The sequence below is a fragment of the Idiotropiscis lumnitzeri genome, chromosome 1 (genome assembly GCF_059441095.1).
Source record: "Idiotropiscis lumnitzeri isolate Australia: NSW breed Sydney's pygmy pipehorse chromosome 1, RoL_Ilum_1.0, whole genome shotgun sequence".
Lineage (NCBI taxonomy): Eukaryota > Metazoa > Chordata > Actinopteri > Syngnathiformes > Syngnathidae > Idiotropiscis > Idiotropiscis lumnitzeri.
This window is the reverse complement of record NC_142391.1, coordinates 7,098,733-7,125,038: the sequence shown is the minus strand read 5'-3', so window position 1 is coordinate 7,125,038 and position 26,306 is coordinate 7,098,733. Positions and strand designations below refer to the sequence as shown.

The 26,306-nt window shown below is 42.0% G+C and overlaps 1 protein-coding gene across 8 annotated transcripts in view; it reads left to right on the top strand.

Moving 5' to 3' along the window:
* Positions 1–18,929, top strand: part of meis2a (Meis homeobox 2a) — a 110,676-nt gene extending 91,747 nt beyond the window's left edge. For 3 of the 8 annotated variants that reach the window (XM_088313974.1, XM_088313955.1, XM_088313946.1), the window contains exons 10-13: positions 10,548–10,606; positions 12,191–12,301; positions 13,379–13,478; positions 17,661–17,810. In XM_088313974.1, the coding sequence (XP_088170100.1) occupies positions 10,548–10,606; positions 12,191–12,301; positions 13,379–13,437 (229 nt within the window). In that variant the 3' untranslated portion in view covers positions 13,438–13,478; positions 17,661–17,810. Of the gene's footprint in view, positions 1–10,547; positions 10,607–12,190; positions 12,302–13,176; positions 13,186–13,378; positions 13,479–17,660 lie in introns of all 8 variants that reach the window. The other 5 variants (XM_088313982.1, XM_088313965.1, XM_088313991.1 and 2 more) reach the window with 4 other exon arrangements.
* Positions 18,930–26,306: the final 7,377 nt, after the last annotated feature.

The window sequence follows — 26,306 nt, the reverse complement described above, 5'->3', positions numbered from 1 at the left end:
ATCTTGCACTCGATTACCAGACTCTCAACGCGGGGAGAGCAGAATGAAAGGCAACACCAGAAGAATCAGACAAAGACGAGCAGGAGGAGGAGGAGGAGGAAATTGAAGATGCAGACTGAGAAATCAAAGTTGTTTGATAGCATTGAGAGGGGAATGGATGCTAGAGTAGCTAACCCTCCTTAGGGAGCGCTACAAGCAGCCTGGAAACCAATCAGGGGAGGGGGGGTGGAAAGAAAAAAAAATGCTTGATGTATTCCCCTCCACATCTCAGGAGGAGCGGTGGGCTAATGATGTCCCTTTCGTCTCCGTGAGGACCACTTGTGTCTAGTTGTGTGACGAGTCCAGGTTGGGAGTTCCTGGCAAGCTCATGCAAACATTCTAAAATAATAAAAAAAAGGGTTGAAGATCCAAAACATCTTTCCCCATTGAAATGAATAGAAATTACTTTAATCTGTTCCAAAAAAAAAATAAAAATAAGAAAATTATTTTGTAATTGAAAAATAGAACTCTCTAGCATTATGAAAAATATAGAATAATAATGTGTTTGAATAAATAATGAAGGTTTGTGTGTCATGATGATTATGCTGCAGAACAATGTCGGCCATGCTGGCTCGCTGCGATGGGCCGTCCTTCCTACAGGTGTGTTGACGCCTCAGGCAGGCTTGGGTGCGCTCCATTCTTCTCTTTTCACCTTGCCTGTAAAGAACACGAATGTAACTATCACGTCTGCTAAAGAACAACACGAAGGGACATGTCAAATGATAAGTGCTACATTCATCATTGCGATATTACGTGGCCCGAAACCACAAACATAAACACACATGCTAACATTAGCGTATCCTGTTACGCACCGTATTATGCGCCGTAGTCTCCATTTTGATTTCTCTCTGTCACAGTCTAGTCCTGGAAGATCCTCGGCTTGACAAAAAGTAAACACACATGCTAATGTTAGCTTACACTGGTGCTTCAGTTTTGTACTCCAGAGTGTCCACTTGGCTGTCCATGCACGCTTGAATATTTTTTTTTTTTGTTTGAGAAGTAAATGAAGAAAGTTCTTGTTCTCCAGATTCATTACTGCAAATTTTGAAAATGGCCATTTACACTCCATAATGTCCGCTTTGCTGCAGCAGTCCATTTTCTCAATGCCCTTAGTCTCCTCTTGCAAGCTACATGGCTAGAAATGGTGACAATGCACACGCGTGGTATTGTTACTTCACCTTGTTGCTCCTGTGTTATACTTTCGATTCTTCATTTCATTGGCTCATTGCCCACAGTCTCCTCTTGGATAAAAAATATCTCATTCCAGAGGTTGTTCCGCACTTTTGCCATTGCAACATTTGAAGAAAAATGGGCAGAATTGACAATAATAAACATTCATGACAATGTTAGCGTCACGTTGGCTACTGTATGTACTTTTTTGCAGTCCACAGTCTCCTCTTAAAGAAATTTTTAGGGAAATACGGGCGACTGTTGTTCTCTCTGCTGGTCATTGATTAACTGAAAATATGTAGTTCAAAATAACCACATAAAATCACATGCTAACTGTAGCTTAGCTTGATTTTGTGTCTTAGACGCAGATGCTAATCTGCTCCACAGTCTCCGATTCGCTGCCACTGCCCATTCTCTTCCTGCTTGTCGCCTCGCAGACACTCACCCTTCTCTGTTTTTTGTTTTTAGCATCTCATTCCAATGATTTATCCAAACATTTATGGTGAATACAGATTTGCGTCAGTTCATTACAATGCGAAGCAGAGCTTGTCTTTTAAGATTGAAGCCGTCAGCAGAAAAGCATTGCGGCTGTCAGAAAAGTGCACGGCGGGAGGCGGGAGAGCAAAGCGTGCCGCAGTGCTATTGATTTATTTTAATTAGCTGCTCGTTAAATCCTTCCAGTTTGCGCCGCAAATACATATAATTCTTTGTCTGATTTATTTTTCTCGCTCCGAAGTTAATAACTCCCCGGTTTTATTTTGGAGGTGGTTGTGGGGGGGGGGGTGCACGGCCGCAGCGAGGCGAATTTCGACTCGCAAGCGGTGCTGCGGGGGTGCCACAAAAGGCCAATGAGCGCGGTAATAAAAAGGGGAAGAAAAACAGGTCAGTGAAAGTCCATGGAGGAGAGGTGAAACAGTCCCTCTTTTGAGAGACGCACAAAAGAGTATGGAAAGGGGGGAGAAAACGAGCGGGAGAGAGGTATGTAAACACAGCAGTTGCCCCAAATGTGGGCCCTCACCCTCAACCTCAAAAAAAAAAAAAGAAGAAAATCCAGCAGCCTTCTAGTTGTGCTTCACATCTGCAGCAAATCAAACACGGCGGTGAGGTCATGTTCAGCCGCCGCAAGCCCGAGAAAAGGTGGGAGCGCAAAAACATCCCAATCGCAAATCCCCCCCTCCCTCACCCCCCCCTGCGGCCATTTGTCACATTTGCGGCGATGGTGTTTGATGAATCAGCTGATAGCGTTAAGTCGGGCCTGCATGCGTGGCTTACGGGGCTGATTCAATCAGCGTTGTTGTCACTACAGCAGATCAGCGTTGGATGTTCAGTAGGCCGAGACCGCCCCGCTGCAGGGCCGCAGCGAAATGAGCATTTGCTTACACTCGACGCAAACCTCTCGGCTTTTTTGCAGACGCTTTCTGCCTCTTTTTTTTTTTTTTTTTTTAAACAGTATTTCAGTCTTTGTCTTTAGTTGAAGTTTTGATTCAAAAGTTAAAGTCGAGAAGCAGTGGGCTTGGACAGGATCCAGAGGGGATGCCATATTTGCAAATTATTTAATAAAAATCTATCCATCCATCTTCTGTACCGCTTCTCCTCACTAGGGTGAAAAATCTATGTATTTTTTAATTGATTCTGATGACTTTGACTGTTTTTCTTAATTTAACTGGTTACAGCAAATGCGGCAGCACATAACCGCAAGGCCTTGATTTTATCCAATCAGAAACCCGAGGCAAATGATTTCCACAAAAGGCGCAATAAAAGCAAGAAATGAAAAACAAGTCAACTTTGGCCGCCATTAACTTCTTCACACTCAAACGTTTGGCTTTAGTGTGCTTCACTTGTTGCCACGGTAACCAGAAGGCAATGTTACATGTTGGAGCCCCCCCCCTCCTTTTCCAGCATCTTTTATCAAATGCGAGTCAAGTCAATTGAGCTTATCGAGGTCGCCGCAGATAACACCGTTAATGGTGTGTGCTTAGATCGACGCCACCCCTGAATCCTCCACGGGAGGGACCCGTGACTCCGGGGTTCGACGCACAGCTTTGACCGCAGGGACGGTCAATTCCGTCTTTAGGGCTCTCACAACATTGTGGACGACAGCAGTGTGTCCTCAGCCCAACCAGAACCTTCACACAACCTAAAAGTCCAGCTTTTATTATCTACATCTGGTGGTGGTGCTTATTATTGCCTGCCTCTGCTCAGTGTTATAGTGCGCACACACACACACACACACACACACACACACACACACACACACACACAGCATGGGAACTCCATGCTGTCTTCAAACAAATAATTAAAGGCAAGGTTAGGGGGTCGTGTGGAGGTCATTACTCGGGATACGCAGCAGAATGTGTACATTCTCCCCGGGAGAGAGCCAACTAGTGTGTGCGAAAGGGGGGTGGGCGGGTGCGTCCGTGGTGTCGGTGGGTTTAGCAGGTCCACTGTTGTTTAATGTCGACCTCTTCTGAAGCAGATTTCCCCAAAATTAAGTAAGTTAAGCTCCGGTATCATCCAAAATTGTCAAAGGCGCACCCCCTATTTCCCTCCATGCACACCATATTAGCACAAATTATTGCATATTCTCTGAAGATTTGCGGTTTCACATTTTGATTGAGATATGGCACATCCCATAATTTACATTATCATTCCAAAAGATTTGGCGCTTACATTATCGTTCCAAAGGATTTGGCGCACCGTTTCTTCCCTGCCATTATGCCATTAGTCACTCCTGAAAAATGAATGCAGTTATTCCCACAATATTTAAAGAGGAATTTTTTGCGAAAAATATGTTGCGTGTATGTGCCAGCGCTAATCTAAACACGGTATGCCGCGATAACTAGCATAACTACGACTTGATGACGTAAAATTAGCAATTAATCTCTCACTACCGGCCGAGTTAATAAAAATGGCTCTTCGACGTCTTTAGCCGTCAATGGCAGTAAATGACAAAAAAAAATTGTTAATAATTTTATAATAATAGCAAATAATAGTAAGCTGAATCATTTCCTATGAGCTTGTCGACGGAATTTGACTTGCTTTCACAATGCCTTTCTCAAGAATTTTGTTCAAACCATCATCGCCGCCAGCGACCAATCTCTATCCTCGAGCCGTCTAGCGCATTTTCATGACGCTTATTCAAAAGTGCCCCCCAAGTGCAAACTACACTTTGACGCATACGTGCAAATGTGTACGCACGTGTTTGCCGTGTGTGTCAGCACATTCTCGACAGTCCACGCAGCCGCCGTTTTGGGCTTCCAGTCGCAAGTCAACGTGCCCTAAAAAGGCACGACACAAGGACATACTGTACACGCATGCATACGTGCGTCCACGTGCCGAGACGGACAACAATCCACAGTTTACGAGCGCTCGGGAGCGACGTTGGCCGTGCGGGGGCGCGCGGGGGAAATAACAGTCAGGGTATGAATGATGGAGCCAGGACAGCGGGAGTCCACTTGACACGAGGTCTCGGCTAGGCTGGATCAACACGGCGTCCCTCGGCTACTAATATCGGCTCACGCACGAGGGGGGCGGCCTGTTAAGTAGCCCGGCCAGCGCACAATGTTGTCTTACACTCAGTGTGCGTTTCAGAGGACTTTCAAATTGTGTATTTTTCTTTACGGTCGTCCACGTGCGAAGTGCAGTTTAGGTCAGTCAGTGAAAAGAGACTTTTTGGGAAAATACTTCAACCAAGGCGAAGTTTGTTATTTATCGCTATGACATCACATTAGATTGATGGAAAATTGAGTCATTGTTTGTTCAACAATTCTTCATTTTATTTTAAAGGATTGGGAACAAATAAATTGCAATATCTCGTATGTCAATGTTAAAAGTGAAGAAAACGCGCTAGAAACAGGAAGTTGACGCATATGATTTGCCCCTTGCAGGCCACAGAAAATGAGGTTGTGGGCCAGATCTGGCCCCCGGGCCTCGAGTTTGAAACCTATGCATTAGATCATTGCCTTTTTTCTTTTTCCATTTTTAGTTTGTCAGGATTTTTAGATTTAAAATGATGTGATGATGAAGCAAGCGTCACTCCAAAATCTGGACCCACTAACGGGGCCCCAACATGCTTGGGGCCCCAAAAAAACTTCATATTTATAACTCAAATTGACACCAAAGTTAATTCCATTTCTTTCAAATTAATGTTTTTTTGTACTGTCGTTCCAGATTCAAACTACGGTTTCGGTCTTTGAGAAATGACTTTGAATGAAAATATTCCAACGTAGGCCACATTTGTTCATCACCGTTTCCAAACATTAGGTCATGATTATTTTCTTTTTTTTTTCTGTTCTTTAAATTTAAAAAGTGATATTCACATATAGGAGCGTCTTTCCAAAATGTGGGCCCTTCTCATGAAGCATGAAGGCCCCCTTGAGGGTGTTTGACACAAGGGCCCCAAGATGGTTGGGGTCCCCGGAAAGTCTTTGACTTTTATTTTACCCCAGATTGATGCCCATATTATGACATTTCAAATTCAATTGGAAATTGTATTTTTTTTATATGAATTCTTTTTTCAGTTTTTTTTGTTGTTGTTGTTCTGCACTTTAGATGAAATATTTTTCAAAAGCCGAGATATGACTGGGCCCACTGTTGATGATCATCACAGGGGCCCCAATATGCGTGGGTCCTCCAGAAAGTTTTTGCATTTTTAACCCAGTTTGGCAACCATGTTCATTCTATTTTTTTACAAATTGCACATTTTTTCTACGTAGTCGACCACGTGCAAACTGCGGTTTAGGTAATCGAAAAAAGGGGAACTACTCCAACCAAGGCTACGTTTTTGTATCGGTATTCCCCAACATTAGGTCATTTTTTTCTTCTTTTTTTTTTTTTTGTCCTGCTCTTTAAATTAAAGAATTATTTTCATAAACAGGGACATCTCTCCTAAATCTTGGCCCCCGTTATGAAACATAAATGGCCCCATGATACTGTCGCGTCACATGGGGCCCCAAGCATGTCGAAAGTCGACATCTTTACAGCAGATTGTCGGCCATTTTCAAAAAAAAAAAATTCCATTCTCAACTTTCCGTTGGTTCCTATCTTCCAGTTTTTGATTTTGCTCCAGCGGCCTTACAGTTGTGGGTTGCAGAGCACTTCTTGTTGCTCTAACATATGCTTGACAGACTTTTTTGCGGTTGGGAAAAAAGAAAAAAGCTCCAGCTCACTCACAATCCTAATGAGGAAAAGCGGTATAGAAAATGAATTGGTGGATGCATTTTTCACTTGTGGTCTCATGACATTTGCCATTTATTTTTTTCCATATATTTTTAAAGTTTTCTCATTCAGGTAAAACAAACACATAATATTTTTCTTTTTTTTTTTTTTCCTTCCCAGTAAAAAAAAGTAATGACACTCTCCGTCCATATTTTTGTTTAATTTTTTTTTTTCCTTCTTCAATTCGCCACTGGTTTCGATGTCTTTTCTGGAAGTGACTTTCCTCAGCTGTCTGATTGGCTAAAACAGCCTCCCAGCATTTATCCCGTGTCATTTTCTTTTTTTTTTTTTTTTTGGTGAGGCGGAAGACTTTTGCACTGGCACGGAAAAAAATCGTATTCTTACAAAGAGAGGCTCTGCCGACTTTATTTAATTTTGCCGGGCTGTCTCACCCGATGATAATTAACCGTATGTACCATTTTCAGTTTCCTATATCATGGTTGTGGAGCTTAAAAAAAAAAAAAAACACACGTGGACCAAACAGCCGGCCTCTATTGACCGTGTAATGAAATACAAATGTGCAAAGAAGGCATTGTTTGCTGCTCCACACGTATCGCCACATCTCAACGTGTCACAATGCTCTTGTTTCTCGTTAAGTGACTCAAAGCCACACCTGCTAACTGGCTCCCGTTGTCAGCATTCTTGCGCTGAGAAATCATCATGCCAAAGCAGCTCTCTCCCTGGAGCCCGGCCCAGACGGAGAAACGTGAGAGGGAGAGAGAGAGAGAGAGAGAGAGAGAGAGAGAGAGAGAGAGAGAGAGAGAGAGAGAAGAGAGAAAGAGAGAGAGAGAGAGAGAGAGAGAGAGAGAGAGAGAGAGAGTTACGTAGAAGAGAGAGAGAGAGAGAGAGAGTCGGCGGGGAGAAGCCGGCCAATCAGGAGTGAGGTCACTAGTTTGACGACTTTGTCAAGGAAGAAAAAGAGAGAAATGCTAAACATGTCTGCCCGGACAAACAAAAGCTGCTGCAAGAGTAGCATTGGAGTGCGTGCACTTTTCTTTTTTTTCTCCGCTTGGTTCTCGAATGACTTATTATTGCTTGCATGCAAATGTTTTGACAGTCCTCCAGCGGGAGAGACAAGGCCAAGTTCCAGGCAGTTACAAGCATAACAGGCAGGTCCACATGATTGCCCCCATTTTTTTTTTTTTTTGAGGGGTGACTTAGTTTGTGTTGCCAGATCCTTACACGAGCCAATTTTTGACACATCTTCAACATTTTTTTTTTTGTTTTAATATTTTTCTTTTTTTTTTGTTTCATTCATTTTATTTTATTTTCATTTTTTTCTCTGAATATTTTTACTTTTTTTTATATTTTATTTTTTTTAAATAATTTTTCAATTTTTTTTCTTTTTATAAATATTTTCACTTTTAAATTTATTTTTTATTTATTTATGTATTTATTATAAGTCAAAATTGTTCGGAGGTGTAAATGAGAGTGAATTAAGGCTGAATACTTAATAAAATTCAAATCGACGTCGCAATATAGTAGAAAAGAAAAGAAAAAAATTGTTTGGTAAGTTTTATTTTTTTATTTATTTTTTTTCATTTATTTATCTACAGAGTTTCGAAATAACTTCAGCGCTTAAGAAGCGCCTTTAACGTTTACGTGTGATTTTTTTTTTCCTCCCCAAAAATGTTTAAAAAGAACAAAAAAAAAAAGAACAAACAAGTTGAATTGCCAAAGCCACAGATTTGTTTTGCATTATTGTTGTCATTTGATTTATGACTTCAAGATTTATGATTATTCCCCATTTGTTCAGTAGAATTTTGTTAACTTGTCATTGTGAACACAACAAAACATTCATTGAAGAACAATGTGCTATTGTTCATTGTAGCACATATTCATTTATTGCTTTTGTTTGTTGACCTTGACAAATAATCACCTATTAAATCCTAATCGCAATTTTGACGGAAAAAAATAAAAAAATCGGCAATAATTTCACTGTCGTTGTTCCGCCTTTTGCTAAGCTCAGTGGTGCTGTTTTTTGTTTTTTTTTTTCCCCACCGGTACCTTTCCTCCTTTCTTCTTCTCTGTGTCGCCGTGAGTGTGTCGCTCGGAGGCGGGCAGATTAGAGGCGTTTAAAGTTCACCGGGGAAGGGGAGGGCAGGTATCAGGACTTCACGGGGGGATTAGGAGCCCAAATTGGTTCCAGCTCTGCCTTTGCCGCTAATGACCACCTCTTGAGCCGTTCCGTACGTTGCGCTCGTGATTTCAAACTACCTTTTCTGGTTAATATCAACCACATGGCCGTATACCTGCGGTGCTTCTTTTTTTTTTTTTTTTTTTTTTTTATGGATCTGGATGAGAGGGTGTAAAAAAGAAATCTGAACTCCAGTGGTCATCTTGTGTTAAACGACGCCTCCAGAGGAGTTAAAAGGTCACCCCCAGCTGGCAGTCACCTCCCAGTGACCCCCTCCCCGATCCATTTTTTTTTTTTGGGGCGATTATTTGTTACTAAGGCTGATGATAAAACTTCAGACGGTCTAATTGATGGGCTCACTGACATCACTACACCACGTGAAAGTGGCCCAAGCCTGGTCCTCATTTCTGGACAGCTGGAAAAGGGAGGAGGGGGTGTTAGCTGTGGGGGGGGGGCGCTCAAAGAGAACCCCCTCCCACCTATGATGCATTCAGAAATGGGGTCCCATGGAGGGGTGCGTGTTAATGTTTTCATGAAAGGCCGCATTAGATCGTACAGGTCTACTTAATGGGGTATATACAGGGAGGGGGGGTGCGCCACCTCTGTCGAAATGGAAATAAAAAAAAAAAAATGGAAAGGTTGCATTGGATTGTGGAGGTGAGCGGTTCTCTTTTTGCACCAATCGTCACTTAAAAAAGTTGCAACATAATGACCAACATTAAAACACGTACATAAACGGCGGTAAAAAGTTTCACTTCTTAATACGATTTATTTTTTAAGCCACTTTTGCCCGATTAACAGTTTAAACGTTAACTCTATGGGATTTTTTTTTTCAAACATTTCTGAGCTAAAATGCACACAGTTACCTGTTAATAAAACTGGATGGCGTGAATAAAAAAAAATAATAATAATAAAAAAACTGTACTGGATTACAATAAATACATTCAAACATTATACCTTAAAGCTTCGTAGAATATGTCTGTTGCAAATTTTATTTGTATTGAATTCAGTGATTCTGATTACTGGTCCCCATAGCACACTTTTCACTGGTGTGTGTGCGTGTGTGTGTACCGTAGGTGCTTTTTGTTTAAAAATGTAGGTGAAAAAGCATTACAAGTTGTAGGTGTACCCAATGGGATGTGTGCGGATGACAAGGGGGTGCACCACTTCTATTAACATGGAAAAGGGTGTCTTCATCCCCCCCCCCAAAAAAAATAATAATTTGAGAAAGGCGATGTTGGATTTTCCAGGTGTGTGAGGAAGATAGGGGGGTGCGCCAACTCTACTTGGTTGATGAAGGGCAAGGCCAGAGCTATGTGGTGACCTCTGAGTTGTCAGGTTACAGGTGTGTCTTTGGTTCCCCTGGCCACCCCGCTGAAAATGTTCTAGCTACGCCCCTGATGGAAGTAACGCATGGCTATCGAAATATTCATTTTGCGGCCATCTCAATACGGTCCTCGTTTCTGGACAGCTGGCGACCCGCTTGCCCGACGCGTCCAGAGTTGGGGTCCCATGAAGGGGGAAGGAAGGCCTGAAAGGAAGCATGTGTTTCTTCATGAAAGCTTCCTTTCCCATTCCAATGAGGGGCATCCCGACTCGGGGGAAGACGAGCGGCAGTGAACTTGGCGTGTGCTCGGCCAAAGCGTCTGCGAGGGGAAATAAAAACGGACGGCAGCAGAAAGGGATGTGCCACCGCCGAAGCATCCCCCCCCCTCCACCACCACCTCCCGACTGCGCCAGAGCGGCAGCTAATACTTGAGGAATGTCTCCCCGGCGCCCGTGGCAACCCGACGTAATCAAAAGCTTTATTAAACGAGGGGGGAATAGATCATAAGGAACATTAAACGTGTCCCTCGCTTGGTTCCCAAGTCGCCGCACAATCGCCCTTTTGTATGTTGTTGTATTTGTGTGTGTGTGTGTGTGGCCGGCGTGAATGTCGGCCTGATTTAACGTCGGTTTCTTCTTCTTCTTCTGTCTCTGCCAGGTTCATTAATGCCAGGAGAAGAATAGTACAGCCCATGATTGACCAGTCGAATCGAGCAGGTAAAAAAAAAAAAAGAAGAATGGCTACAGTAGCACTCTTCTTCTTCTTTTCCTCCTCCTCCTCTCCCCCTCTTCCTTCTCCTCCGCCAAAGCCCCCCCCCCGGTGTGAAGATGTCCTTTCCAAAAATCCCACTCGCATGCACACTGTTGCCCAGTTTCTCTTAAGAAGAGGGAGGGGAGAAGGGGGGTGGGGGGGGGGGGGGGTCTTACCTCAAGTTACCCCCGCAGACCATTGACTCAATGTGTTGAGTCTAATTGGAGATTTCCTATTGGAAGTGCCCGCTGAAGTCTTTTGAATATTCAATAGCGCCTTCGTTGATTGCTGCTTTTAATTACTTTTTGTGCTACTTTTGTAGCCGACCCCAAACTGGCCGGGGGGAGGGGGGTGGATCATTCAGCACACTTTAAATAACAACCAGGTTTTAACAAAAAAACTTTAAAAAAAATTTTACAAATTTATTTAAAAAATGCATTTTGTTCCTCGATGAATCGTCAATCAATCGATGAATCGTTTCAGCGCTAACCTCCGTAAAAAAAAAAATATTCTGAGTTAACCCTCATATTAACATCACACATTAGGACATAAAGTTGATAAGGTTGTCGAAAGCAAGTTAAATACTGTAAAGACGAAAAACATCAAAAGACTTTACCCCAACTTTGATTATAGACGAAGTGTCGGCCAAGGAAAAGAAAATGCAATGTTCTGTTTTGTGCCTAAATGATTTTTTTTTTTTTTTTTAGGCTAATACCGATATTTGGTGGAGTAAAATTCGGCCCCCGTCTTGGGGTTGCACGTTATTATGTTTGTCTTAGTTGTCATGTGTTAATTTGTAAAAAAAAAAATAAAATAATAAACAATAATAATAATTTGCAAAAATCAACCGACTTTTTATCGATTAAAAGCACTAATATCGGCCCATTAAATTGTCGGTAATTGCTCGAGCCCTAATTTTTCTGCAGCTTTGGAAGCGTACTTTTTGCTCAAATACAATGTAAAAAAAATTTTTTTTAAGGTTTTATTAGCATAAATTAAAATCATACAATCATTTTCTTTTTTTTTTTTTTTTTTAGCTTGCTCTAATTACTGTATGGAACATTTATTCGCCCCCATCCCGTCGATCCCAATTAAAGATCTCTTTAATGAATTAGCATGACTAACCGCCTCCCCGCTAATCCCTGCCAGTTGCAGATGATCCCAGATAATTCACTTAGGTGCATTTGGGCTCATAAAAGACAAGACCGCTGCGGATTTCGAGTCGTGTTGCCTCTTCAAGTGTTATGAGAGTAAGGCCTTATTGGATGCTTTCTTTTGCCCTCCAAGAACAATGTTTGCGCTGGATGAGCATGTCGTAACGTAACATTGCATGTGTGTGTGTGTGTGTGTGTGTGTGTGTCACTCACTGCAGTGCACAAACATAAGCACAAATGTCTTTCAGTATGTTTGGGCTGCAAGCTGAGACAATTGCTGATTGTCTGGTGTCTTTTCTCTTCTTCTTCTTCCTCTACCACCCTCCTCCTCCTTCCCCCGATCCTCCTCCACCTCCTCCCTATTTTTTCTCATGCCCGCGTGTTGACTACAATCAGGTTTTCTTCTTGATCCTTCAGTGAGCCAAGGAGCAGCGTACAGTCCCGAGGGCCAGCCCATGGGCAGCTTCGTGCTGGACGGCCAGCAGCACATGGGGATCCGGCCGGGAGGTGAGTCTTATTAACCACACCCACAACGCCACCCTCTCCCCTAGAACTTGTGTTAACTCCATAATCCAGCATGGTATCTGCTAAGCTAACAGCTAAGGCAAGATGCGCTAGCACAATGTTACTACTTTTTTCCCCACATTGTCTTGTTTTGCTTCTTTTTCTGCTTCTTCCAGTCCGACAAATATGAGAGCAAAATAATAACCTTTTGGGATGGGATGAGTAATCCATAAGCAACTGTTTGAGTTTGTTAGCAAGAGCAATGCTAACACCAATTTAGTCAAACTCACAAAGTTAGGACGCGTTTACCCAGGCTAGCAAAGTTGACACCATTTCAACCGGCAAGTGAAATTGGCACAAGATTATCCAGCCATGTAAAATTACCAATGAACTTTGCCCTCCTTTACCCACGCGAGTTCTGAAGTTAGCATTAGATCACCTAGCATAACGAATTTAATGGCAGTTAACCCAACTTAATGAATTTAGTGCCAGTTTAACCAGGCTAGCGAATTTAACACCAGTTCCCCCTGGCCTGTGAATTTCACATGAGTTTTAACAGATTAGCGAAGTTTGGCTAACGATATAAGCACCAGTTTACACAAGCTACTGAAGTTACCAGAAACCAGAAATGCATCAAATCACCAATATACTTGTTGACCAGAGCAACTAACTTTGCTTTATTGGTCTGCACAGGTGCCTGTACTCTTTGTCGGCCGAGAGGCCTCGAGTCCCCAAGCTAGCAAGTGAAGTTAGCACCAGTTTCGCCCTGCTAGCGAAATTTGCACAGGTTTAGCCAAGCTAGCATAGTTAGCGCAAGTCTATCCAAGAAGACGGCTCTTGTTTACTCAATTTTGTGAAGTCTGCACCAGTTTCGCCAGGCTTGTCAAGTTAGCATGTGTGTATTACTACCAAAAAAAAAATAAAAGATTTGATTATTTTTCCATTGCTTGGATTGAGTCTGATTCCCATCCCGAATGGTCACCTCTTCTCTCCTCTTCCTTCGCCTTTTCATCTGGAGCTAAGCTGTCATGTCTCCGACTCCGGTTGACTCTCCTCTGGCGTTTTCTCTCCTCTTTCCAGGGCCTATGAGTGGAATGGGGATGAATATGGGCATGGATGGGCAATGGCACTACATGTAACCTCCATCTTGAAAAGCAAAAACGCAAAGAAAAAGGGGGAAGTAAGTACTGGGCTCTTTATCTTTTTTATCTTTCATTTTCTTTCCCGGCTTGGGGCCGTTTCACCCTCGGACCTCCCGGGGCTTTTTTTAAAGGATGCTTTTAGCGCGACGGGAGGCAGGCATAGGGAGTTGTTAAAGATGAATTAACTTGGGAAAAAGGAGGCTCTGGCTGTCCCGGGACAGAAAGGGATGGGACTTGTGGCGCCAGACAACAAGAAGAGAGGACAGTGGAAGGAACTGAACATTTATTTATCGCTCCCCACCCCCCCACCCCCCTGAATGGACGAGGATGCAAATGTCGGACATTTAGGGAAAAAATAACATCTCCTGGGGAATGGCCTGACAAGGGGTTGTGGTTGTAGGAGGGGGGGGGAATTAAGCAGGCTCCAGTGAAGCGATAAAGAAGAGAAGTGAAACTGTCCTCGGAGTGACATAAATCTGTCCAGGGAAGGATTGATGCCCAAATTATCTTATATGCAAAGATGGGAACGTCGCAGTACATTACGCCCCCCCACACTCATCCCCACCCGGGATGAGATATACGGGCTTGGATGGGGGGGTGGCCTGGCCCCATCCTTCACGGGGGGTTTGTTTTGATTATTCTTCACTGGATGGTGACAAGTTTAGGATCAGAATGGGTGTGGAGAGTGGGGGGGGGTCGTTGGGTTGGGGCTGGTGGGGTACCCACCATTGAGACATTGAGATAAATTTATGAGCCCAGAGCTGTTGGCATCGTGGCTAAAAGACACCCACGTACACACGAATGCAGTGTTTCCCAACGTTTATTGAGACAAGGCACATATTTTACATGCGAAAACTCTCACGGCCTGCCATCAGTGTCACAAATTGGATATATAGTCACCGCTTCGCGAGGGGGATTGGGACCCACCCCTGCCGTGATTAGCCAAAATCCGACGCCCACCCATAAAGGTTTTTAAATGCCTATAGATGCGACATTATTCGATTCGACACGATTTTGGTGGAACCAAAACGTCAAACCCTTCAACACAGTTCCATGTACCTTTCAGATAGAAGTCACATTCACACAGCCTCTGCGGCGTCCCCGTTTGTGACGTCGCCGTTGCTTTTCACTACGTGTCCAAAGAAATCGATTAATCGGCAACTAATCAATTGTTAAAATAATCGCAAATTATTATGATAATCGAGTAATCGTTTTGAGACTTTGTTGAATTTAAAATTGTCCAAATTGTTTTATTTACACTGAAAAATGATGTGGCACGCCAGATCTGTCCCCCGGTGCTTGAGTCTTGTCACCTCTGACCTCGGGGGAAAATCTTTTCTCTCATGCAGTTTGAAGCAAAATAAAATGTTCCCCGATTAATGGAACGAATAATCTATTCGACAAGGATCCAAGAGTGGCATCTCTGCTTTCGAAGCAAAAGTGCAATGACAGCGAGTCTGTCTCACTGAGCGACAAATTCTCAGTTCGACTTAAAACCCGCATCGGTACCTTACACATGAGAATGAAGACCCTTTTGAGATGGATTTATGAGACTGTAGCCAGCCACACACACACACACGTGCACGTTAATGCAGCTGAGTGGAGCCAGCCTGATTAAGGTGGCCATCCGGGCCTTGGCTCGCCACCGCCACACAGAACTGCTGCTGCGCTGACATTTGAAAAATGGAGACATATCACACCCCAAAGAGCGTGCTGGGGAAGGTGGGGGGATGGGGGGGCTATCCGAGGCTATTTTATCTTAACACCTAAACCGTGCGCTGCCCAATGAGCCACAATATAATAGCACTTACCTTGATTAAAAGAAGCCTTTATATGCAAATGGCCCGACTGGGGTTTTTTTCCGACGGGTCAAAAACGCCATTCCGCCGACAGAGATCATTTCGCCCCTCTGGTCTTCACCTCGTCTCGTTCTCTCGTCTGTTTCGTCTCTCACTCATCCGCCCGAGGCGGCGAGGGGTTGGGGTGGCGAAAAAATCCGGAAGCAATGTTCCCTAAAACAGCCGCGCAGCGACAACATTTGCTCAGGTTGGCTAATTCTTAATACGGGGCCGTATAATTTTGAGACTATTTAATTACGCCGGGGCACTTTTATACGCTTCATGACCAATTACATTAATAGCATAATGCAGAGGAATATTATTCTCTCTTGATTTGATTACGGCGCCGCACAATATGCTACGGCTGACTACTTAATTACGGCCGGTGGTTGAGCGCGACCACGGGCACTGTGCCGTAACAAGGGGGTTCGGGCGTCCGGTATTGTCTGCGCGTAACACTCTTGTTAATCACGAAGGGGGTTGCGTGTGTGTGTGTGTGTGTTGTGTCTACTTAACGCGATGACTGCAGCTTCTTGCAAGTTTACAGTGTCAAAAAACATCTGCTGGGCCTTTTAACAGGAGCTGCTCCAGGTTATATGGAGGCCAACGGGGGCACCTCATGCCCATACACAGCCCGTTTCCCCCCTCGCCTTGAATGATTTATTTATTTTATGACCCCGGTAGTGAGGTTTTAAGAGAGCTACGCTCACAAATATGTGCATTTCCAATGATGTGACATGCAACGGTGGGGTATTGGAAAATGGGCCAAGCTCTCAGCCAATGAGACCGCTCATTAATCTCACAAACACCCCCCTGCCGGCCCACCTTTCCTCGGCGCTGTGTCCTCCTCTTCCCCTCACAAGGGCCCTCCAGTGTCATTTCTTAATTGCAGTGTACGAAGGTGCAGGAATGCAGCGAGCGAGCATGCTTAGTGACCTTGCGCCGACCTTTCCCCTCCTATTACAGCTTCAAATCCTCCAGGGGTTCACATTACAAAGCGGGCCGGCCCCACAAACCCAGACCCGGACCCAGAACCAGCCCCCCCCCCTGGCTCCAGCAGGAGCTCCCCCACCCCACGCCCCTCCAAGGCCCCTGACAGTCCGCCACCTCATGTACTTGGGATTCGTGTTGCCCTGTTGACAGCAAACATGTGCGTGAAAAGCAAAAACATGGCCATGAAAATTTGGGGCCTTGCAAAAAAATCAGCCTCCGAAACCGGTTTCACTTGGCTATATGAAAGTTTGTAGGTGTGGCTCGTAGGAGTAGACCCACAAAAAAGTCTCAAGAACCCATGCCTGAAAAGACACAGGAAGTCGGCCATTTTGGTTTGAAGGTGTCATTTTCATTAGACGAATAAAATTTTTACAAATTTTAAACAATTAGATCCCAAAGTTAATTTCACATGGCAGCATGAATTTGGTCGGTATGTTTATCATGAGTATGCCCACAAAAAGTTCTCTAGAGACCCATATCCCAAAAGACACATGATGTCAAAACATTTTGATTTGAAGTGGCCATTTTAAGGTCATTTTTGCCATTTCCAGGTGCGGATTATAGATGAAGTACTTTTGTTTTGAAAATTCATCCTCCCGAGGTCAGTTTCACTTCATGATCTGAAATTTTGTCGTGGGTCTATGTCGATCATGAGTAGACCCACAAAAAAGTGGATCTATTGTGACCATTTACGGGTGTTGATTAAAATAAAATTGTCTTGATTTGAAAATTCAGCTCCAAAGCCAGTTTCATTTGGCAACATGAAAATTGGTTGTTGATCATGATTAGACCCACAAAAAAAGTTGTGGAGAAAATTCATCCGTTTTTCTTGGTGTCCTTCAAACAGAGACAACTCCAGGATTTTGAAAATGTAGCCCCCGAAGCCAGTTTCACTTGGCAACATGAGTTTTTCCAAGAATCTGTCACGAGTCAACCCACAAAAAAGTCCCCCCCAAAAATATTGTTTCAATTCCGCCTTTTTTTTTTAAGGTATCCTTCAACGTCTACTCCGGGATTTTGAAAATTCAACCCCTAAAGCCAGTTTCACTTGGCATCATTAGAATTCTATCGTGAATTTAGTCCCACAAAATCATTTATAAAACCTCAAAAAAACACAGGAAGTCTGCCATTTTGGTGTGCATCAGACTTTAGGATCATTTTGTCTACCCAAAATAGAAAATCCTCAGTGTGGTGTGCTCAACATGAAGCCAGAATTGAACCTGCGACCTTTTTGCTGTGAAGCGCGCCATTCTTGCACCGACTGTAACTCATCCCTGAGGAGCAATGGGCGGCAACAATAAAATAGAAAAAGACCCGAGGGTTTAAAAGTGATAATGTGGTACAAAATCCAAAATGAGTGCTGACGTGTTGTACTCTTCTCATCGCCAGGTCTGCCAGGCGTGCCGGCCGACTACGTACCTCAGAGCGGTCCTATGGGCGTGAGCATGGCCCCGGCCCCTTACAGCAACCCCCGTCAGATGACCTCCTACCCCGGCCAGCTGCGTCACATGCCCCCTCCTCTCCACTCGTACCCCCACCAACCTCACCACCACCACCACCACCACGCCATGCTGATGCACGGAGGACCGTCCTCGTCCTGGTCCCACCCGGGGATGTCTGCGCAGAGACCCCCCTTGCTCACGCCCATGGACCCCGCCACTGCAGGAGCGGGCCTGGACATCCACGCCTGACAGTCAGAAGGGAAACTTTTTTTGGGCGACCGTCGTGGCCACTTTTGAATTCAAGAAAGAGAAGAGAAAAAAAAGAGAAAAAAAAGCAGCGGCGCCATTTTTTTTAGACGGATTTTTTAAGAGTAACAATCGAAAAAGCCTTTGGAGCAGAACTGAAGAATTCCAGACAAACTGTGACAACAGCGACTTTTTTTTTTTTTTTTCTAATGTTTGTTACATTTTCACCTGAGCGGAGGACCAAGCTGACTTTGTAAAGTCTTGGGCTTAAAAAAAAAAAAAACTAAAAAAAAAACCAACTCAAAACACTCTTTTCATGTGGCGCTTCTTCAAAAAAGAGAGAAAGAAAGAACCATCACTCTGAAAGACTTTTAAAAAGGAAAAAACAAACTCCAAGAGTTATAACTACTGTAGTATAATTAAAAAATATATAGGTAAATAAGTTAAAACTTGTTGTTTTGGATCACTTTTTTTTAATTTTTTTTTTTAGTTTTTTTTTTTTTTTTTTTTTTAGATTGAACCCTTTTCGGAGGACTCGCAGCACAGCACTACGTCAACAAAGAAGAAGATGGAACATCTCAAAAGGCTTCAACAGGGGCCACCAGGCCCTAAATACCCCCCCCCCCTCCTCAATCCCCCCAACCCCTCCAAGGCATGATGGGAAAAGGCTGCTTGAGGACACCCTTGAAGATTTGTCATGCCTTGTTTTTTTTTTTTTTTGTTTTCTTTTTTTACTCTAAAGGCTCTTGAATGAATGTTTTTAAAGAAAAAAAAACATTGTTTAAAATTGCCCAAGCACTGGATTGTGTTGGTTTTTATACTTTTTTTTTTTTTTTCTACTTCGGGACTCTAATCCTTAAAGAGCCGAGTGAAGGAAGAAGCTCCACGGTGTTGGGGGGGCGAAAACACACAAACACGGACACACGCGGATTGTGCAGCACTGGAGAGAAGCTATCGAAGCACCCCCCCCCCCCAAAAAAAACAAAAAACAAAAAAGAAGAAAAAAAAAAAAGACATTTAAATTATGAACTCAATGCTTTTTGGGGGGTTGAAACATCACACACACATACACACATTAAAAGAAAAAAAAAAGCTGAGAGACTATTGTAACAAACTTCGTACAGAGTTCAAGTCTATTAATTGTTTCCTGTTAGATATTCTATGTGTTTACCTCAATTGAAAAAGAATGTTTTTTGCTAGTTTCAGATCTGCTGTGGCATTGATATTGTATATGTCCATGAATTCCTTCCTCTTCTGTTTATTTTGTTTGTTTTTGTTTTGTTTGTTTTTCTCAGCACGTGTTCCTCACTAGAAGATAGGAAGCCGTCTCCCTTAAAAGCTTTGTCAAAAACTTTGAAAAAAAAACAAACAAACAAAAGGTAACAAAAAAAAAAAAAAAGAAAACAAATACTTGTATGAGGACTGTGACGTATTGTTTTAAAAGGTGTTCAGTCACAAAATGCTGTAATAAATATTTCATTTTTGATTTTTGGTAGATTTTTGCCTGATTAACTTTGTGTTATCCATCCTATTGGAGCTTGTTGTTGTTATTTGTATTTTATTTTATTTCCATTTATACAATTTAGGACGTTTTGCACAACTCAAGTAATATATTTTCTAACAAAGGAAAACACTTGGTTCTTACATTTTGATCATGTTTTCCATTTCAGTGTGTGTGCATAAGGCGTCTTGTAGAAAGTGATTTCTACAAAAAAGCTTTATTGAGCACTCAAAACAAGACAACAACAAAATGGGAAAAAATACACGTGTGCTCCGAAGTTTACATATGGGAAAAATTTGTCAAATGTGTGCCATTCTTAAATATAAACAGCGGTAATCAGGCAAACCATTTATTTTGAATGAGACTACCAATTAACTCGAAGGCAATTCAAAACAGAACAATCATTAAATTAAACAAAGCAATAAAGGAAATAATGAGATCATTTCTTTTTAGTCTTCATATATATATACATATATATATATATATATATATATGTATGTTTATGAGTGTGCTAGATGGAATCTGAAATGGTTGGGAATAAATTTCTTCAGAAAGCTGTCTCAAAAATTTAAAAACTGTGGGCCTACTGCAATAAAAAAAAAGATTATCTGTAAATTTAAAACTACAATATGTAGTATTTTTCACATAAAAACCATTGAGGTAAGATGATAATCAGGACGTTAGAAAACAACAATCTTGCGCTCTGTTTAGCTCTTTAAAAATACACCATTAAAAAAACAAGAGATATAATTTTTCGATGCATTATTGAAAATTTATCAAACACAAAAATCTAATATTTGTACAAAGGAGCAGTGAATAAAAGGGAACAAGCGCTCTGCTCTCGTTCAGGCGTTTGGCAGCGACGCCTGTCGGCTCATTTGAGTACTGCAGTGAATCCTCCTCAGCACGGTGGAGGCCATCTCTCTCTCTCTCTCTCTCTTTCTCTCGCTCTCTCTTTTTTGTCAGTCGTTCGTGTGCATGCGGCGCTCGCAGCTCGTCCGTGCTCGCCACGAAAGTCACGAAGCAGCTCCCTAAACCATTCCAAAACCACGTTCTAAAAACAACCAATTATTAACTTCCCCCTAATAATTTCACAAACCCAATGTTGATTGTTTTAGAGATAAATCTCATTTGTAGCCACGCACGTGCCCCTCCCAATTGTTTAATACAATTCTGGGCGATGCTTTGTGTTAAAAGATTAAACATTCCTTTTTTATTTTAAGTTGACAGACTCATTTATTTCCATTCGGGAAAAAAAATTGAAAATGAACAAAACTCATTCCTTGTTTATTTCCTCGACAATTTTCATTTGTAGCGTAAATGGAAACTAGCCACGAAGTATGTTTACGTGTTAAAACACCACAGGGAAGTATTGTGATTTAATAAATAATAATAATAATAATAATAATAATAATAACAAATAACTCGGACATTGTATTTAATTCTAGAGGGAAAACGTGTATTGAGATTTTTACATTTCATCCATTTTGAAAATTGTATTTCATTTCTAATGTGCGAGCGTGTGCGTGTGCGTGTGCGTGTGTGTGTGTTAGAGTGAGAGAGAAATACTATTTTCGAAATGGATAAAACATCGCAAAAATCTTCAAGCACTTGTTTGGAAAAAAAATCAAGTAAAATCTATTGTTGTAACAATAGCATTTACTTTGAATTCGTTTTTTTTTTAATTGAGCTCGTATAACTCATTTAGGCCCCAATTTTTATCACGTGCTTACGTTCTGATTTTTTTATTATGATTTTTTTTTGCATGGCCGTTTTTACAGAGTTACTGGTCTTTTTTGTCCTTATTTCCCCCTCACTCGTCTTGTTAATTCATTTTGTCCTTTCGTTGCCCCCCCCCTCCTTTCTCGCTTGCGACGTGCCTCTTTTTTCAAGGAAAAAGGAAAAATCAGATGGAAAAAGACAAGATTTTCATATTTATAGTAATGGCTTTTTTCTGTCTCGTCTCTTCTCGATACGAATCCCCCCCCCCTCACGCCCCCCTCCCTTGTGGATGAGACAGAAGGTAGATTGCCTGTGTGCTGTTTTCCTTGCGTCCGTGTGTCTTGACAGGGGATGATGGATGATCCGGGCTGAACCAAACAACTCCGCCCCTTCATCTCCTCCCTGTCACACCGAGCCAACACACCCCCCCCCACCACCACCACCACCACAATGCAACGAAAATCGAAAAGAAAAGAAAAAAAAAAGTCCACCTTCGTCGAATGTTTCAACGCACGTTTGCGTTTTATTTCTTGGTATTATTTCCACATTTCAGCTCCATAAGGAGTTTCTATGACGACGTTATGCGGGTCACGGGTGGGGTGTAAATGGGGTTGGTGGTAGGGGGTGGGTGGGTCCCAGAGAGGAGGAGGAGGAAAAAAAAGGTCCGCATTTGGCCCGATCATTTATCAATGTCAGCCACATAATGATTCTCCCCGCAGTCACCCTATTGATGAGGATAATTACATTAGCTCAGAGTGAGTGATCAATAAAAGCCCGCCGAGAAAATGCTTTATTATGGCCAGCCAGCACCAGAACAAGAAGAAATAAAAGAAAGTGCCAAAAAGGAGAAGAAGAAGAAAAGAAAAAAAAAAAAAGAAAAGATTTTATTCGAGCTGGAGAAAATGTGGAGGGGGGAAAAATAGATGCAGTCAGATTAGAACATTTCTTCACGAAAAAAAATGGTTTGGTAGGAAGCATGATTAAATCCTCACATTTCTGCGTTAATTTTTATTCGGATATGTTTTAAATTGAAGAGAAACGTGGTTTAGCCAAGTCGTTAAAAATAAATGGATTTTGATTAGCTGATTTTTGTGCAGTTTTTAATTTTTTTCATTATTACAATTATCATTCAGCGTAGTAGATTTTATTTTATGGGGTTGCATCTATATTTCTGGGAGAAAAACACATTTTTCAAATGGAATTGAACAACAAAAAAAGACGGTGCATATTTTGATTGTTTGATTCTCTTTGAGTATTGTTATTATTGCAAGTATTCATTTATCACAGCTTATAATATTTATATCAGTAGTGTTAAATTTCAGGAGACGTAGTTTTAAAATCTATTTTGGGGGATTACTATTGTCATTCATTAATTCTATTTTAATTCTTTTTTTTTACAGTTTAATTAAGACGTGATTTTCACGGTATGATGAACGAAAAAAAAACGGAAAGATTTTAAACGTTAGATGAGGCAAATGTCGTCCGGACAGTCGAGATTTTCATGTTTGCTTGCGTGCATTTGCATTTATTTATTTATTGAGGGTCAAAAACTCGCCTTCATATTTATATCGAAAATGGTGGCACGTGACAAAATGGTTGGGAACTGACAAATTAAAAAAAAACTACTTTTCTTTCCGAAGTACTTTGATAAAACATGGTTGTGCAATTGCTAGATATGATCATAATTTTTATTGTTGTGTTGATTATTTATTTCAACTTGTTTGACGCAAGCAGGACTGATGGCCTCTCGCTTCGTTCACACTTGAGCAAGCGCTTGTCTCCTTAAAAATGAGTGACACGCACACTCAGCTCCCTTCTCCTTAAATAAAACACACTGCACTCAAATGAATCTTCGTGACGTAACAAACAGGGGAAGAAGGAGAAAAAAAACATAGAAAGATAATTACTCAAATTAGAGGAGCCGCGGGGAGGCTCGAAGAAGGCACTGCTGACCACTTGGGGGAGAGAATTAAAAAAAAAAAAAAGGAAGCAGGCCTTGAGACATTCAAATCGTCCATTTTGATCACTTAAGATTAAATTAAGAAGGCCTTGAGGATATAACAGCGAATATTAATTTTATAATCTTATTTGTTTTAAACATGTCACATTTTGGCCTGGAGGTTGTTTGACCGCCTCTTGCACTGGAAACAAATTCATAATTTTCACATCGCTTTTTCCTGTTCATTTCTTTCTTTTTAAGGCCCACAATATTGAAACAGAATACAGCGTTGATCAATTTCGTTTTATAGTTTAAAAGATAAGAAAAAAAAGCGAAAGAAATACAAAAAGCCGTTATAAAAGCTATGTTGTGCGGAGTTGATTATTAATATGCAACTCATTAATTAAGCGCCGCAACTAGCGACCTCTACAGGAGGCCGAATGAAGTATTTCAACTTTGGAGCCACAATCAATCAAGATGGATCCAGGAGGAGGATTAGACTGTTAAATGTAATAATAATAATAATAATAATAATAATACATTTTCGAACAACACGTGACATAATTAATCGGGATATTATACAGATACATTGCAACAATTATAACGCCAATTAGAAAACACTCATATTCGTAAAAAATATTTAAATTAATGATTATTTTTAATGAATTGGGCAACGCGGGGGGGGTGTATTTATAAATGCTCGGCGTTCGACTCTACGTAGGCCTTCCTTTGTGGAGGTTTGCGGGGCTGGATTGGGGGGGTTGAATGCCTCCGTGATTTTGTTAAAGTAGGCTAGTTCCTTTTTTTCCCCAACCTCAGAGGATGACGACACCATGTAGGAAACGATGTCAATAAAGAAGAAGAACTTGCATGGGGTCTTAAGGATAAAAACAAACCAAAGCAAAACAGTGACAGCAGTGTCCTGGAGGAACATGGCAACGGATTTTGGGCGAGCAAGATTTTACATTTTGTCAAAAACAGTAGATACGAGACAGAACAAGAATATGATGTATAAAACCAAGGAGGAATTGTTACCTCTAACTACAAAATAAAGAGAGTAAAAAGAAAGACTGTTTTTTGAGAGTAGCTCAAGTTATAAAATAAAACCCTGACAGGACAACTCAAGTGATATTTATATTTATATTCTCTCAGCAAAGCCACGGCCCTTCACTAATGTGCACTGTAAACAAGCTCATATGTTAGCTTAAGCTGCTACGTAGTTAGCATGACTTATAATTGTGAGTCATTAAAACACGAAATATTATCGGTTTGAGGTAAAAAAAATAGGCATGGAATTATAAAAAAGAGAGGTGATATACTTACCTGTGGAGCAGAAAAATTGCCCCCCCACATAATTTCTGAAACCCGTCTGAGGCTTCTTCGCTCTGCTTCTGTTTGCTAGAATTGTGCCCAGTGTTTGGCAAACAAGAAATGGACATTTTCCTCAAGTCACTACTTTCAGGTCACACTGAAGTAGCACACAAAACATTGGTGAGGCAGGATAATCCTGTTTGATCTCTGAAGCGCACTCATGAAAATCAACAACTTTATTTTTTTGGCATCACTACAGCTGCTGCTAGTAAATAGTAGCAATGGAAGGGTGGGTACATGGTGGGAGTGGCTTGCTTTTATCTCCGGGATACAATAAATGCACTGTGTCCAACTCAGGCGACATCAACATTTGCGGCGATAATGACAGGCAGCCGGCGTCCTATCTTATCTTCAGGCCAGGTAGCGGAGTACCTGCAGGGGTGGGGGGAGGGCAAGCCGTAACGATAACCAGCATCTGGACCAATAGGAAGCCTCTCTGGTCCGATTTCGCGAGTTAATGGAGAACGCCACTGGAGACGGGAAGTCGTCGGAAAAGTGAAAAGCACTTTATGGCACACCTGAATGCCCCGGCGTTGGGTTTCTGGTCCCACTCCCAGTGGGAGAAGCCCATTACGGGGCCGCAACACAGGGTGGTTGCAAGCGGGGCGACAGAGCTCAAGTGATGTGAGTGACAACATCACGTCCCGCCATTCATTAGGTGACCCGAGGGGGATCCCTGTGGGATGTTCTGGGGTTACACTGAAGAACCGGACCCGGTCCAGATAAGACTTTCTCAAGGTGTAAGAGTTCACAGTCAAGATGGGCATTGGACTATGCTACAAGGGGGAAAAAAAAATCAACATCCAGTTTGTTAATTTTGATAGAGTACGGACTAAGCTAGTCTGGGCTAACTTGTGCTAACCTCTAGAGATAGGGCTAACTTTGGTGCAGTGCTTGGGTGAAGTCATGCTAACCTTTTTAGACTTGCGACAACTTTTCCAGTCAGGCTAAACTAGCAAACAACTTAATTATGCTAGGTTAGCTCACGTTAACTTTGCTAAGACGGAAAAACTGCTACCTTCACGAGCAAGGGTAAACGTGCCCATTTTCTATCCAATTAAAATTCTTGCTAACTTCGCCTTGTCAACTTGTGAATTCAACTTCGGCAAACTCACACTTAAGTCACTATCCTGTTCAATTTATTAGCCCCAGCAAATTTGTGCTAACTATGCTAACTTGGGTAAATTAGGCAAACTTTATGGCACTTCAATAGATGGAATAATATTTTGCAATAGAGAGGATGTCATTTTTCTTCTTCTGTGAGAAAACCTGGAGAGACGGGACACACAGCATCCGCTGGTTTGAGAAGGAGCGCTCCTTTTTGCGTCGTTGCTTCCAGATGCAACTAATCGCCCATCATTCACGCAGCCGACAAGATTCTGAACGATCAAGGTTGCTGACGTTGTAACCAGAAGTGAGTTGCGACGGGACATCATCAAGCCTCAAAAATTGAAACCAAATCTATCCCTGGAGGGCTGAAGTCCGATAAGTCCCCTGCAGTTGATGTCACGTTTGGACACAAATGTGTATATTTACCTGCTGGCAGCAAGTCAAGGACGATGCTGCAAAGTGTTTTGGGGGTGATGGAAAAAAAAGACAAATGGGTCACATGACATGACAAACATGCTCCGAGTCAGCTTCTTCACAATTTTCCAATCTGAAACGCAACTGTTTTTTTTTTTTTAATCTTGTCCCTCCCTCTCGAGGACTACCAAATATAAAAGATACAATATGTCCAAATACAAAATCATTTTTTAAATATGGTTATGCTGATGTTTTTCTTTTAATTGTTAAAACATTTTGTTTTTCGCTGT